The sequence below is a fragment of the Drosophila arizonae genome, chromosome 3, assembly GCF_054131065.1.
Source record: "Drosophila arizonae isolate 15081-1271.41 chromosome 3, UAZ_ARI_1.0, whole genome shotgun sequence".
In the NCBI taxonomy this organism is placed as follows: Eukaryota; Metazoa; Arthropoda; class Insecta; order Diptera; family Drosophilidae; genus Drosophila; species Drosophila arizonae.
The window spans coordinates 27,604,604-27,619,242 of record NC_142923.1 but is presented as its reverse complement, the minus strand read 5'-3'; the positions used below and the strand labels follow the sequence as shown (position 1 = coordinate 27,619,242).

At 40.2% G+C, this 14,639-nt stretch overlaps 1 protein-coding gene across 2 annotated transcripts; it reads right to left on the bottom strand.

The window, feature by feature from the left end:
* Positions 1–928: 928 nt before the first annotated feature.
* On the bottom strand, positions 929–8,878 carry LOC108610307 (uncharacterized). 2 transcript variants are annotated; one of them, XM_089464267.1, is made up of 9 exons: positions 8,709–8,878; positions 7,770–8,315; positions 5,830–5,949; positions 5,156–5,240; positions 4,537–4,985; positions 3,092–3,825; positions 2,858–3,028; positions 2,644–2,797; positions 929–2,345 (listed from the first exon to the last, which is right to left on the bottom strand). In XM_089464267.1, the coding sequence occupies exons 2-9, from the start codon at positions 8,109–8,111 to the stop codon at positions 1,782–1,784; spliced, it is 2,619 nt and encodes an 872-aa protein (XP_089320393.1). In that variant the 5' UTR covers positions 8,112–8,315; positions 8,709–8,878; the 3' UTR covers positions 929–1,781. The 2 variants fall into 2 exon arrangements, with proteins under 2 accessions (XP_089320393.1, XP_017857804.1); XM_018002315.2 differs by having other exon boundaries at positions 7,770–8,289.
* Positions 8,879–14,639: the final 5,761 nt, after the last annotated feature.

Here is a 14,639-nt window from a genome sequence, read left to right as displayed (position 1 = left end):
GCAAAAACTACAAACAAATGAGTATAGGATTTGGGCTGAAATGCTGTACAAATAAAAAAATTTTCTATTTCTATTTATATTTATGCACCACTTTGTTGACTTTTACGTTCATTATGTATAAAATTGCTCTCACTCAAACATGGATTGTTTTTAATTTCCCCTCTTACAAATTCCCCTACATCCAAGTGTTTTCCCTTTTCCCCATTCATTTATAACCATAAATTTTTATTTCAACTCTGTGTTATACCAGCATTCCGAGCTTTCCTTCGCAAGGCAAATTTCCGCAACAAGCATATAGAATAAAGCTGTAGCACAAAATGTCATAAAGCTCAAGTCAAGTATCTAAGCTTATTCTGACATAGAAGCTCGCACTACATTTATGTTATTAAGCCAGAAACTGTCATATTGCAAAACAAAATCAAGCTGGGACATTTTGTTATGAGAACTTCCCAATCGAAAGTTTTTATACAAACAAATGCATCAACAAAAGCTTTAGCAATTTTGATTGCAAGTAGTGCGGAAGCTTGTTGTTATACAATTTATATAGCATTTTGTATACCTAGGCAAAACAAACTATTCTAATTGTTATACAAGCATTCAAATCAAGCACAGCTGAGATCTGTAATATTATATGACAAAAATGTAAGACCTAACCGATTTACATTGCCACAGAATTATGTAAACGAACAGATTTATGTTGTTATACTAGCTATAATCTGTCAATCCATTTAGGATATTTTGTTATATTATAAACCTGATATAAGTTAGTAGCAAATGGCGTATATAAGACATTTATAAGAGTTTATAAAACTTTACATTTGTAAACCTCTTATACCCAAATATGGTTCATGAATTCCCTGTACGGAATGAAGGCTGTACACACAATATCCCAAAACGAAAATCTACTAAAAATAAATTAAACTTGTTTTTTTCTTTTTGCACACAATTTTATTGACTGTTATTCATTGGAAAACACTTGCATGTTTTATCACTTATGAACTACTGAGCGTTACGACTAGAAACTTTGTATAAATATCGGTTTATATATCTAATAGATGCAACTTACGCTTGCTGCGTGCTATTTACTGTTCAAGGCAAAAAAATATATACCAATATGTGCGATACTTTGAAGCATTTAAAAATTCGTTTCGTTCTGTTGATTATTCAATTAATTGGTAGCTCCGATTCCGCTTTGATAGACCGGGCCAGAGGGACTAGCTAAGTATAGTTTCTATCAGTTGTATTTGGTGCTTAGCTTGAGGATCGGTAAATATTGTTGCAATTGAAATATCCGAATATAATTAATACGTATAGCTAACAGTACTTTTAAGTTTGGGCGCTTACACTAAACTTATGCTAACAGTTTGACTTTATCCTTAGGAATTTTGTTCAAATTTTGCATAGGAATAATTTCGTTATATTTATACCATATTGAGACATTTGTAGGATGACCAAAGTAACTCTCCAATGTTATTCTCAAATGTTAATGTTAAACACGCAAATAGGCTGTAAATGTCATGAGAAATCAATGCGACATCGTGACTCCTCGTGAGAACCTCGCTATTCGTTTCCTGATATGACATTGAGCAAAATGTAGTGGAACAACCGCACTGAGGCACAACCCAAAGGCAAAGACCTATTCAGAAAACCTATTCAAAATAATCAATCAAGCTCTGCTTTATTCGCTGCTAAGACTCCAACTAATCCAACTAATTGGCACAAATGCACATGCAGGAAGAGGCCGGCGCCTAAGCGACTATTTCGCCAACTAAAGCCGTTTCTCAGTGATACTCGACGCGTGCTATGGGTACCCCCATATCATCCAACTCAAACACGATCAGTTTGCGTTTCTTGCGCACATTGGCCGGCGGCGGCAGCTGCTGCTTGAGTGGATCGCTGGCTGTTGTCCTGGCCGTCACTGTGGCTGCTCCCACTGGACTCTGTGCTCCGCTCTTGCCCTGGAGTGGGGCTGTCGTTGTCGTCATCGGCTTCCTTACCTGCTGCTGCTGCTGTTGCTGTTGCTGTTGCTGTTGCTTCGTTGTGGCACTCGTTGCTGCCTTGAGAGGCGCATTCTGATCCTTGTGATCATGCTGCTCCTTCTGGCTCTGCTGCGCGTTCGATTCGCGCATCTGCTGTAGTAACTTGGGCTTCTCGTTGTGCTGTTGCTCCTGGGCCTGGGCGCTTGATCGCTTGGGCAGCGTTGGCAGCGCCGGCAGATCGCAGCGGTGCCTCAAATGCCGATAGACGGCATCCACGCGCTGCACCAGGCGGTTCACGTACTTGGTGGTGGTGCGATCCAGTATAGACGGCGCCTTGATGCAGTCGTTGCCACCAAATTCACAAACCTGCCAAAGGATATAAAAGAATAAAAGGTAATAGTTATGTGTACTTAATTTTTCTACAATATTGTAAGTTATTCCAAGCTGAAGACTGAGTCCACTCAAGGAAAACAAGAATTGTTCAGCCAAGACAAATTATATAACTGAATTATTAGAAGGATGTGAAATATGTGTGTATATACACTCCTGATCATAATAGATGTATGGGGCAGAATAGAGTACGTTTGCTATGGCACACATATTTCTTTAAGATCACCCATTATTGTTTACCCAATACAAGCGTTCCACTAATGCATCAACTCACCCGATAATGCTGCAATATGGCCTCCTTTGGTGGCACATTGAGTGATCCCATGCCCGGGGAGAATTCCCAGACGAAATGATTTCCCGCCTCGACGACAGCTTCGGGCTTGCAAATGTATTTGGAGCGTTGCTTTTGCGGATGCAGCTTGTAGCGCCTGTAGGAAATGGATTGGAATTAGCTCAGCGATCGGGAGATTCAGTCACACCATATCCACCTGCGCGTCTTGCGCTGCGTCACCAGGGAGGCTCGCACGCTGGCCAGCTGATCGCTGCCGCCCGAGATTCCCGAACTGGCGAGCGGATCGTCGGCGAACTGCAGATAGTAGAAGGCGTTCTGGAAGGAATAGGCGCCGGTGTTGCGGTTGCGAAAGCGCTGGTTCAGCGAGCTGTCGAGGAAGGGGTAAGTGAATACGTGAATCATCTCAGCTCAGCAGGCTTGCCTAATTCACCTTAGCAATTCATTGAGCGTGTCCGTGTATCGCGGTACGATGAACTCATCCAGATCGACCAGCGCCAGATACTTGTAGCGGTACATTGTGCGGTAGAGGCAGTCGTTGAGGGCTGCAAAGAGACCTTCGGTGCGTATCTCCTTCTGGGAGCGCATGCGCAGGTTCCAGGGCAGAATGCTGACCGTGGGTCGCTGGTAGTGCAGCGACTTGAGCACCCGCGGCGTCGCATTGCCGGCTGCCTCGGCGGGCTGCAGCGGCTCCCAGTCGAAGGCGGTCAGGTTGCCGGGCACCTGGCCCTGCTGGTAGCTCTGCAGCACGCAGGAGGCGTGCGGACCAAGCGTATGGTTGTAGAAGGTGAAGTGCGAGACGCCCAGTAGAGCATAGAACTCCAAGTACTCCATCAGATACAAGGCCTGATCGTAGCTAAAGTGAAACGGCTTCACGCACACGGCCATCCTGTCAGGAATCTGCTCGCCGCTGGGCGGTGCCTGCGCACTGGGTCGACGCGAAGCTCCACTGTGTCCCGCGGCGCTGGCATTGCTCGGTGCTGGCGGCACCGGCTGCTGAGCAAAGTCCGGGTCCTGATCAGTGTTGCGCAACGTTATCAAGTTGCCGGGCGGTGCTCGCAATCTGGACACCACGCTCACAAATTGGGGCACCTCCAACAGTGGAGCTCGCACCGGACAGAGCACGAAGCACGCGCTGTACTTCAGATTCCAGTTCTCGCGTATGATCTATAAAACGTAATCAGTTAAACATTGGAATACCCTCTAGCTAGTGAACGAATCTCTAAATGATTCTCTCATGACATAAACAAACTGCAAACCTAGTCTGAAAGCATCAGAAAATCTTTTTTTCTCACAGATATGGATAAAACTATATATGACTACAAATTCTGTTATATTTTGAGAACTATTATGCACCTCTTCTAATTTGAAGCCGAATTTTTTGAGGGGAGTATGGTAAAATGTATAGCCGGAATCTATTATATAATTTAAATCTAAATCGTATACAATACAAAGTGCAATATGGAAAATGTCGAAACTTTATTTTAAAGGACTTAAATCGATTGAAATAGTTATCGATTGTTCGTAACAAGCTCGATATGTGCCTGCCATATACGAAAGAAAAGTTCAAGTCTCTAGCTCCTATATCTGCTGAGATCGACACATTCATACACGCGGACGTGTGATCCAGAAAGTATATACTCCATGGGCCTGCCACGCCTCCTTCTGCCTGTTATGTACATTTTAACATGAGCATTATTTCCTGATTTTCCATTTTCAATGGTTGCAGGATATAAAAATAATCTAATAGAGATTTCCTTTTGCCTACTAAACGCATCCGCTCAGAACCACAATTCAATTACAATAGAGCCACGCAATCCGTGTTCATTTCCTTGAGCTATTATTTGTAATGGGTGGGCGATTATTGACTGAACTCACCTTAACGCGAGCCATCACCGTGGCCGAGGTGTATTTGGCACGTGCTGCTGAGGGGGCTGCCTCGCTGCTGTTGTGGGTGGTCGGGCCGTACCAGAATCTGCACCAGACGCGCTCTGGTCCACGTGTTTTGGTGGCGCCAACAACGCGCACAAGGCGTGCTCCATCGCGTCGATCGAAGTAGGCGGAGTAGACAAAGAACTTGAACCGGGTGCCATTGACAACCTGCCAGGCGCCGTCGCCGGGCGCCGTGCCAAACGGGAAATGTGGCAGTGTCTCCTCCACCTGGGCGGGCAGCAGCTGGCCCCACGGTATCAGCGGCATGCTCAGCCCATTGCTGACGCCGGCAACACCCACGCCAAAGGCGCCAGCGCCGTTGCCCTCGCCCGCTCCGGCTCCATTGAGCAGCATGCCCGCATACCTCGGACGTTGGCCATCGGCGCCTGCGGCTTCTGTGAATTGTTCAAATCCATGAGCTTCATCTCAGCACTCGATGGCCTTTGTTATCTCAGACATGGCAGTCTCTGATTACATTTCGCATGGCATTGTGTGGCGCTGATTGCCATTTACCATCCCCCATCCCCCATCCCCCCATCCACCCATTTATCCATCTACCACTCACCTTGAATTTTGAGTTTATTGTCACGGAACTGTATGAAGCCCAATTTATTGTCACTCAGAATGCTGTCGTCCAGATCGTAGTCATCCTGCAAACACAAAAGTAAATCAGAAATGCAATGCAATAAATGAGATTCAGAATGAGGAAAATATCATGAGCCCAGAGCAACTCCCTTAACTTATACTTAACAATTTAATTTTCAAGGAATGCAACTCGATAGCCACTAAATCTACGAGATTTTAGACAATTTCATTTATTATTTAGATTGTTACTTGCTCAATTCATGCTCAAGAGAAACCCACTTGGATATGAGATATGAAAACTGTCGGCTTATGGGCTATGGCTGCTCCTCTGGTTTCTGGCTTCAAAACTGCAAATAAATCTGCTTCGTTTGCACGGAAAGAAAAAAGAAGAGACTCCAAAAATGAAAAGATAAGTAAATCATATGCATTATGCGCTATGCTGCTCGCTCAAATATGCAAATCTCTTTGCCTCCCGCCAGCCGCAAGGTATGCAGCGCAATGTGGCGAGTGGCGACATCTTTTGTTTTCCCACGGCCCTCGCCATGAAATGGGCGCAGTAGTTAAGCTGCCACGCCCACGTATCGCGCCGGCAGGCGGAGCAATTGTTGACCATTTGGCTGGCAGCCCCACATAGATTTGCATAACAAAACTTACCTTAACATTATCATAATCCGGCATCGCGTCGCCCAGGCGGCCGCCCAGGCTGGCTCCGCCCCCGCCGCCCGCCCGCATGGCCATCAGGCCACTGTGGGAGCGCTCGTCGATCATGAAGACCTGAAGGCGAAAGAGGTAAGAGGAGTGAGTGGATGTCTAGGATGAATTTACGGCTGACTGACGTAATTTTAGCCAATTTCTAGCGGCGACTTTGGCATTTTAATTTTAATTAACGTCTGCTGCCATAATTAATTTCACGCTGAATTTAAAATAAACCGAGCATCGCAACTCCTTTCTCCAATCAAACAGAATTTTGTAATTACTCAATGCATACTTATAAACCACGACATATATCTTTGCTCACAAACTTCTTTGAAGTTGAACTTAGCCGACTATATTATATATAGACAGGGAACAAGACTCTAATCAGGGTGCCCGACCTTCATAGAGCCTGAGGCCAAAACGATTTATATATCGAAATTAAAGCACTTTCACAATTAATCGGAATGCAAATCAAATAAATTGATGCAAGTAAAAAACTTTAATCGGGGAGCCCTACTAAGAGAGCCTCTAGACCCCAAACATTTGAATGTTCACAAATGCAAAAACAATCAAAAAATATTTTTTAATTTGGGTTTTTTCATCATATTTTATTTTATTCGTAGTCGCCAATCACTCAAAAATATTATGATAGATAAAAATATAAGCGATCAATCAAGAGTGGTCTAGTCGAGATTGCTCGACTCGGACAAACTATATATGTAGCCATATTGATTCATACATTACTATATATTGATTCACCCATTATAGCAAAGGCATTATACATTCTCTATTTTCGATGAGTTCAGTATATAACAGGTAAGAAAGCTCCCCTGAACCCTTGGAGTAATAGCTATTTTACACACACAAGCATAAACACGCATGGGCACAGTGTTCGCTTACTATGAGAACTTAATGTTTGTTTAATAACTTTTTTTGTGGACATACGATCTTCATGAAACACTATAGTATTTGAAATACGCCTTTTACAAATGTGAGGGTGAGGGGGTGAATATAGGGGTAGGCAAATTTTATAAATACCGAAATTGTATAAATTGCATATAAGCATACATTAAAAATTTGGAGACTCTAACAATAAAGGTGTAGAAGATATAATTTTATAACTGGTTTTCGATAGGGGTTTTTATCTATAAAAAAAAAAGATCGGGATGAGTTATCGATTTTTAAAACTTGATATCCGCGCTGTAATTACGAACATATAAAAAAAATTGAAGTCTCTACCTCTTATATCTTCGGAAATCGACGCGTTCAAGCATACGGACAGACGGACGGACGGACAAACGGACAGACAGACAGACGGACAGACAGACAGACGGACAAGGCAAAATCAACTCAGTTCGTCGCCCTGATCAAGAATATATATACTTTGTGGGATCTGCCACGCCTCCTTCTGCCTGTTACATACTTTAAACAAAACCATTATACCCTGATTTACCATTGAAAGTGGGTTCAGGGTATAAAAATGCTTTAGCTTTGACTGCCTGACTATCAGCACTGTGTGGAGCGAGAGCGAGAGATTAAAATGTATATCCATCCATATAATTATATATTGTATTTTGAATAACATTGACATTCATTGTTCGATCACTTAGTTTGCGGTTTGTAATTATAAATTAATTAGGGTAAGTAGAGGTAGGCTGGCAACAAAGTCTAGATAATAGAGGTGGTAAACTATCGATGGCACTATCGATATTGAAGCTTCCATTAACAGAAATTGATCCCATCTCACATTGTTATACAACGATATTAACAGCGGATGACCCTGTTATAATTCAAGCTTTTTCCCTAATGTCAAGAAATTTAAGTGGATCATTATGTAAATAAATGAAGAGTAGAAGAAGAAGATGAGACGCTTATTTCATAGAAACTCATAGACTTACCTCGGTCAATATGATGAGACCAAAGACAGCAAAAAACAGAATGACAATGAGGAAACTCATGCTGGATCGCTCTCGACTGCCCCAGTTCTTCTTGCCTCGCTTCATGGTTGGTGTTAACGACGTGCGGCTTCCTTGGCTATGATGCTGATGGGGATGCTGATGCTGATGCTGATGATGGTAGCAGGCGTGGGAGTGGCCGGCGTAGGCCTGCGGATAGGAATGGCCGCTGTGGGAGCTGTTGCTGCTCGATTTTGAGCTGGAGCTGAGATTGATGGCGCTGGCGGAGCCCCCCGATCCCGATGTGAGCGGCTTATAAGCTGGGGGGCTCCTGCTGCCTAACATGACGGAGTGCAGGTGGGTAGCGGATGGTGGGTGAGTGGGTACGTGGTTAGTTCTTGGACACTTGTGGAAATTTGCTTGACTTGGCTTGGCGTGGCGTGGCTTTGTTTGGCTTATGGGTTAACACTTGATCCTAAGTATTTGGCATGGCATGGCGTTTTCTTTACTTATTCTGCGGCAACTGAAAAGGCAAACAAATTTGGCACGCTGTGATGAGCAATAAACACGCGTAGCAAAACAAACCGCGAAAAGAGTGCATGACAACAAAACAGACAGGAAGAGAAAGAGAGTGAGAGAGAGCGAAAGTAAAGGAGAATGAGAGCGTAAGCGCTGCTGCTTGACAGCTTTCCTTGTGTGGCCAATTGAAGAGGAAAAATCAATAAAGAACTGTGCAGCGCTTTTCCTGATTTGTGATTTAAGCTTAACTCAGCTAAATTTAAGCGAACTCCAGTTTCAAGCTTATGTGACTTTTCCTGCCTAAGCTGCAGCTAAGGAAAGGAGCAAAAGCCCATTTCGGCCCATGCTGAGACAAAATGGCCATCAGCAAAAATTCCATTTTGAGCAAGCTCTGGCCTTTGCCTCCACATTTTCATTCTTCACCTTTTTCTAATACATTTCACAGCGCGAATTGTGCACTTAACTACACCGCAGATGAGCCGAAACTTTTCACACTTGACTTTCACTAAGATCTGAGTTATTTCTGCACGCTTTCACTATATTTTCGACTGGCTGGTTATGTCAACTGTCAAAACAGCCAAGTGCGCGCTCTCTCCCTCTCTCTCTCTCTCTCTCTCTCTCTCTCTCTCTCTTTCGCTGAGCCTAGCAAACAGGCTGCAGGACATGCGCAGAGCCTTGACAAGCACAGAAGCAGCTGTTGCTGTTTTCCTGAGAATTTTCACAGCTGATGCTAAATTTAAACAAAAATCTAGAAAAGTCGTTGATGAATTACTAAACCAATTGAATTTACATTCGAAATTAAATTAAAATATTTTCCAAACTATTCTCCATCCATTTTAAATATTTCCTTCAGATCGAAATGTACGAATAGAAATAGGAATGAATATTTAATTATTTTATACAATATATTTGTATATTGTATATTATATTGGGAAAAGCTCTAAAGCAAACAAATCTTTTCTTATACATAATTCACCTAAACAATTTTTAGGACCAGATAGCCCAAACATTTGTATGTAGGCAAGTTTTTGTGCATGTGATAGACATATACATATATTAAAACATTGTATAAATTTAAATATATATGAGTGATTGTAAGTATTTTGGTGCGCAAATGTATGAAGGCAGGAATAAATATGTATTGATATTAATGTATGTATGTATGTATGTTTATTTTCATGCATGCCAACATGTACAAATATGTATTATTTACAATCAACCACAAATTTAATTCAAAGTTCTCAAACTTATTCAAGTGAGCCTAATAAAGTGCAACATTTTTCGACATGTTTTCGAAAAGTACATGAATATTATATTTAATGAAAATTTACAGACCTGAAAACAACATTTATTTCATTCAAATTGAAGCATTCGTTTATGAGATATAATTGTAATAATTTTTTAAAAAATGTAAACTTTTTCAAGTATTTATATTCTTTCTTCTATGTTTGTTTGTATATACAGTGAGTAACATTAATATTCGGTTTTTATATTATTCGACTTCAAACGCCTATAAGACATAAAATGTTAATTGCAATTAAAAAAGTGTGCATTCTAGATTGTATACTGAAAAATAACCTTTACGATGAGGTATATATCAACATACATAGTATATTTAACATGATATTAATGTTACTCACTGTATGTATGTATTTAGATATGTATACTCATGTATGTATATATACATATATGTTAATATTATATTCAATATATTAATATGCATATAAGTATGTTAATTTGAATGCTTTTGTTTACATACATACCTTAAAGTGGGTATTATTAAGAATTTACTGGGTATAACAAAACGAAGGGTACAACAACCATTCAACCGATTCTCAAGTCGAAATTTTCTTTTAAATATATATTCTTATAAAAAAATATATAAAAGACTGATTTATTATAATGTTGTCCTTATTTTACTTTATTGTATTATATTCAAAAATATTATTACAACTTAATGATTTAAATTGTATACCCTTCATGCATTGGCATTGTTTAAGCCTTAAGTTTTATGTATTTAAGTCACATTCTTGAGAAACAACTAAGTTGCTACAAACACACATATGTATGTATATGTAGAGTGCTTCATTTCTATGAGTTTCATATCCGGCCTAGCTTTGGCGCATACATCTTTTGGCCATTTTCAAAGCTCTAAGGATGCAGAGTGCATCCTGCGCTGGCCGTTGTCCCAAAATAGCTCTTGCTCCCCTCTCTCACCAATGTCATTATCAACTTGCTTTTTTTGGAGTTTAGACCGACTGTTGAATGCCTGCCTGTTTGTCTCTGGGCAGCTGCGTCTGCGTCTGTTGAGCTGGACAAAGGAATTAGCGGAAACAATAAAATTCGTAAAGTTTTTGAAAACCAATAAATTTGAAGTGTTTGAATGGGAACAAATTGCAAAAGGCAAAAACGAACTCCATGTGAAAAGTCCAAAGGGCCGAAAACAAGAGGAAGAAACGCCAAATACATACAAGACGAGAGTCTCTCAAACTATCCCCCATCTCTTACTCCAATTCCCTTTTCCATCGCTTTCGCACACTTTGTGAGTGTGTCCGTGTGTGTGTGTGTGTGTGTGTGTGCATTCTTATTTGTGTGAAAATCCAGTAAGCAATTGAAAAGTTTTCAAAACAAATATGCAAAGAAAAAGGTGCTCAAGACTGCGACGCCAACGCCAACGCCTCCTAACTGCAGTTGCTACCAAATAGCTAGCCAGAGTCGGAAAAGGAAATGCAGCCAGAGCCATCTTCGTCCTCATCCTCATCGACGTCGACGTCGACCCTGGGCTCTGAGAAAAACAGTTTTGTTTGCTAAACTTTTGTCATTGCGAGTGCAACAATGGCAAAGTAATAGCCAAAGTTATTGCCCAGAGTTACCAGAAACGATCTCGGCCCTCAGCTGCATTCGACTCTCGGCAGTTACAGCCACAGCCACAGCCACAGTCAGAGCCACAGTATTAGATTATGTGATATATCTTTCTAATTTGCTGCGCTAACAGCGCACACACAGATGGCCACAGAGTGTAGCAAATACCACAAATTAACCAATGCAAAACGTTGAAATTCTCAAGGAGACAGTCAGACAAGCTCAACTGATCTAGACGGATGTGTGCAACTAGCAGATTCTCTATACTAAATTGATGTCGCCAGCTCTAAATAATAAAATATTGAAGTTATATTTCAATAAAACCATGAAAGTTTCTGTTGATCAACACGGACTGCACAACACTTGCTCAAAATCCACGCACAAAAGTTTGAATAATAAACTACTTGATAGTTACTATGTCAATGAATACAGACGTTTTCTTTTTAAAAAGCTATAGATCCATAGGATCCATAGATCCATAGGACTCCACCTCAAATAGTTGCCGATATTTTTTATTTTATTATTTTATATTCTATGAATTATAGGCGACTTTTATAGTGATTATATCATGTCAAAGCAATTATAATATTTATGAAGTTAAAGTATAACTAATCCAAAAACATAATATCATCAACACCTTATGAGGAGGTGGTACTATATGCATAAACTATGTGGTCCAATATACCTTCTACAGTTTGTCAACAAATCTTCAAACGGATTCTTTACGTTTATTCTAATTACATTTTATATAAAAAGAAAAGTAAGTAAATCCATTATACAATGACTTCATTTTCACTGAGTACAGTGTATAGAATGGATAGTATGGATGAATCGTGATATATTGAGAGTTCTATGTAGAATTTCCTGCTATTTTCTAATTATTTCCGCGATCCGTTTTCAAAAAAGCCAAATCTGACGAGAAACAAGCTGAAATGGCATCACTCAGCTAAAGTTACTTAAAATACTTTCCTGATCACGAATATTCATGACATATTTTTCTTAATGCAAAAATATATATGTATGAGTTATATATTTATCTGAAAATTATTTCATATTAAATAATATAAGCTCAAAGTAGAACTGTGCTCGATACGTTTAATATCGTTCTTAAATGGGAATTGAATTCGATTTGAAATCCATTCAATTAATTGTTTTGCAAGTGCCTCAGCTTGCATTTCCATTCCGAGCTTTATTAATATTCCTGTCAGATTCTTTTTTTTTTTTTTTTTGCCTGTGTAATCTGTAGATACGAGGAAGGCAAATGGCATAGGTCAGGTATTCTCGGAGTTATGCATAAGAAATCAAGTATAAAATTTGGATAGAGTAAACTTTGATATGTGATTTGAGGTTGGTTGTGAAGTTTCATTTACCGCTGACACGCTTACACAGTTTATCACAATTTATCAGTGTATTGACAGCATAATTATGGAGAGAGACGAGCTGACGTCGACCGCTTGTTGCGATGGACAGGTGGATCAAGTTGCTTAATGGCTACGGCATATACAGGCGAACAGTGTGCTGATATGAGGAAGCAAGTCTTAGCTAAGCCACATGCATCTCAGCAAAGTTCGACTGGCAGTGCAAACACATGGCAAGGCTAGTGCCAGCCAGTGCGGGGCAAGCTGGCGGCACTCCGACAAGGTAAACACTCGAACGCATTCGTTGCACCTGAAGTGAGATTAAATAAAACTGCAGCTGGAAAATTGAAATGAAAATTCAGCAGGGCAAACAAATTCGAGACAACTTATAGCATTTCTCAACTTCTCTGCTTCTGTCTTCAATTCCCAGCGCAAGTAGCTGCTGCCAAAAATATACATTTCACTCATATATATAAATATGTATATATGTACATTTACTTATATGTAAGCCTATGCGCAGATAGACACCGTATCACTAAGTTCATATGCTCTCTGAGCGTGGCTTCCTCCTCCTGGTCCACGCCAGCGAGTCCTTGCCTTGTAGGCAACTCAACTTTGATGAGTTTGTTAAGTAAAGCATTTTTGGCCCACAATCCAAGCAGAGCAGCTACTTACCTCCGCCACTTAACATCGCGTGCAGTCGACTATATTTGAAATTATGATTAAAATAACCAAAATGATGAGCCGGATAACGAGTAGAGCGTGCTCAGCTTAAGAGCAGTCGCTGCTGCTCCCAGCCCGAGTATGTTCTGCTTACCCATAATTAACTTTAATAAATCTGAACTTTCTGATTGTGTTTACGTCTAAGTTCGCCAAATTGAGTGCTATAAGAGGGTTCTTAAAATGTATTCAACAGAAGACCAGAAGAAAGTTTTTAATCAGCATCAAGAATCGAGTGGATCTAGTCATGTCCATCGGTGAGTTTTAAATTATCCTAGCTAGAGACGTATACATCGATTACATTTGGTAGAGAGCATTACCACTAGCTACATCACACATATGCACATTGGACACCTAGAGTTGAGTGCAGAGTGAGAGAGAATGAGAGTGAGAGTGAATGAGATTGAGATAGATAAAGTAAGGAAACCGAGAAAATACAAAATTGGGTAGGAGTTGAATTAAGTTTAAGACAGAAGTCCAGTCTATGATTATGAGTTTCAAATCAATTTCAAATAACCGATAACTCTCTTACTATTATCGAATCGTGTTTTGTTGCCTAAAAATAAACATTATTATTAAGGCTTTTAAGGCTTGCTGTAGGATGAAGAAATGGAAAAGTAGATCTGTACGCAAGTGAGTATTTTCTATTTTAGTAATGAAACGAAGTTTAAATTTACAAAATTCGGTAAATCCTCACTAGAGGAGAGGTATGATATTTTGTCTGTAGTCGTGCATTTGCACTACTCAGCACCCGAGAAAGGTGGCCTATGTTAAATACCAGTTTTGTTTAGGTGGCACATTGAATCGGTTATCTAAACTTCCACATCTCCTAATTTGGGATAGGACACTCTTGTATAAATATAGTGTATATGTAGGTATATAAATATACTTTATATTGACAGTTTTTGTTTGTAAAATTGAATAGCCTAAATATTTTCATCGCGTCGTTCTTGATTGTCAACTACCCCAGTGGCATATCTAACAACATATAGAAATTTGAGACGTTCTATGAGCTAGAATTACACAATTTGGTATAATCATTATTCAAAAGTATACTATGTATATATATTTGCTTGGATAACTCCGTCCAACTCATTTTAAATTGAAAATATCAAAGTGTTTTCTAGTCGAGCACACTCCAGCACTCTCTCTTATCTTTCATTTTTATTGCCGAAAACACTTTAAATCTCATCCATTTAGATATAATTCCTAGGTTTTTGGGTCTAAACAATTAAAAATGTAAACCTAATTTAGGTAAACATATTTCTTCAACGTTTCTCCAGCAGAACTTGGCACTTTGTAAATTCACAGACCCCAGCTCGAGGATATGCAATAAAAGCCGTGGGAATCGCAGAAGAAGATGAAGAAGAAGACAATGGCAGATAGAAAGATAAGAGTCATGGCATGCTGCTAG

What these genes read in the sequence shown, in the direction of transcription:
- LOC108610307 (XM_089464267.1), bottom strand. Translation starts at nt 8,111, where the DNA reads ATGTTAGGCAGCAGGAGCCCCCCAGCTTATAAGCCGCTCACATCGGGA. An exon ending in GTCTCATCATATTGACCGAG is followed by an intron (nt 5,950 to 7,769) that starts GTAAGTCTATGA and finishes TTTCGCCTTCAG; the next exon opens with GTCTTCATGATCGACGAGCG. An exon ending in ACGCAGCGCAAGACGCGCAG is followed by an intron (nt 2,798 to 2,857) that starts GTGGATATGGTG and finishes CATTTCCTACAG; the next exon opens with GCGCTACAAGCTGCATCCGC.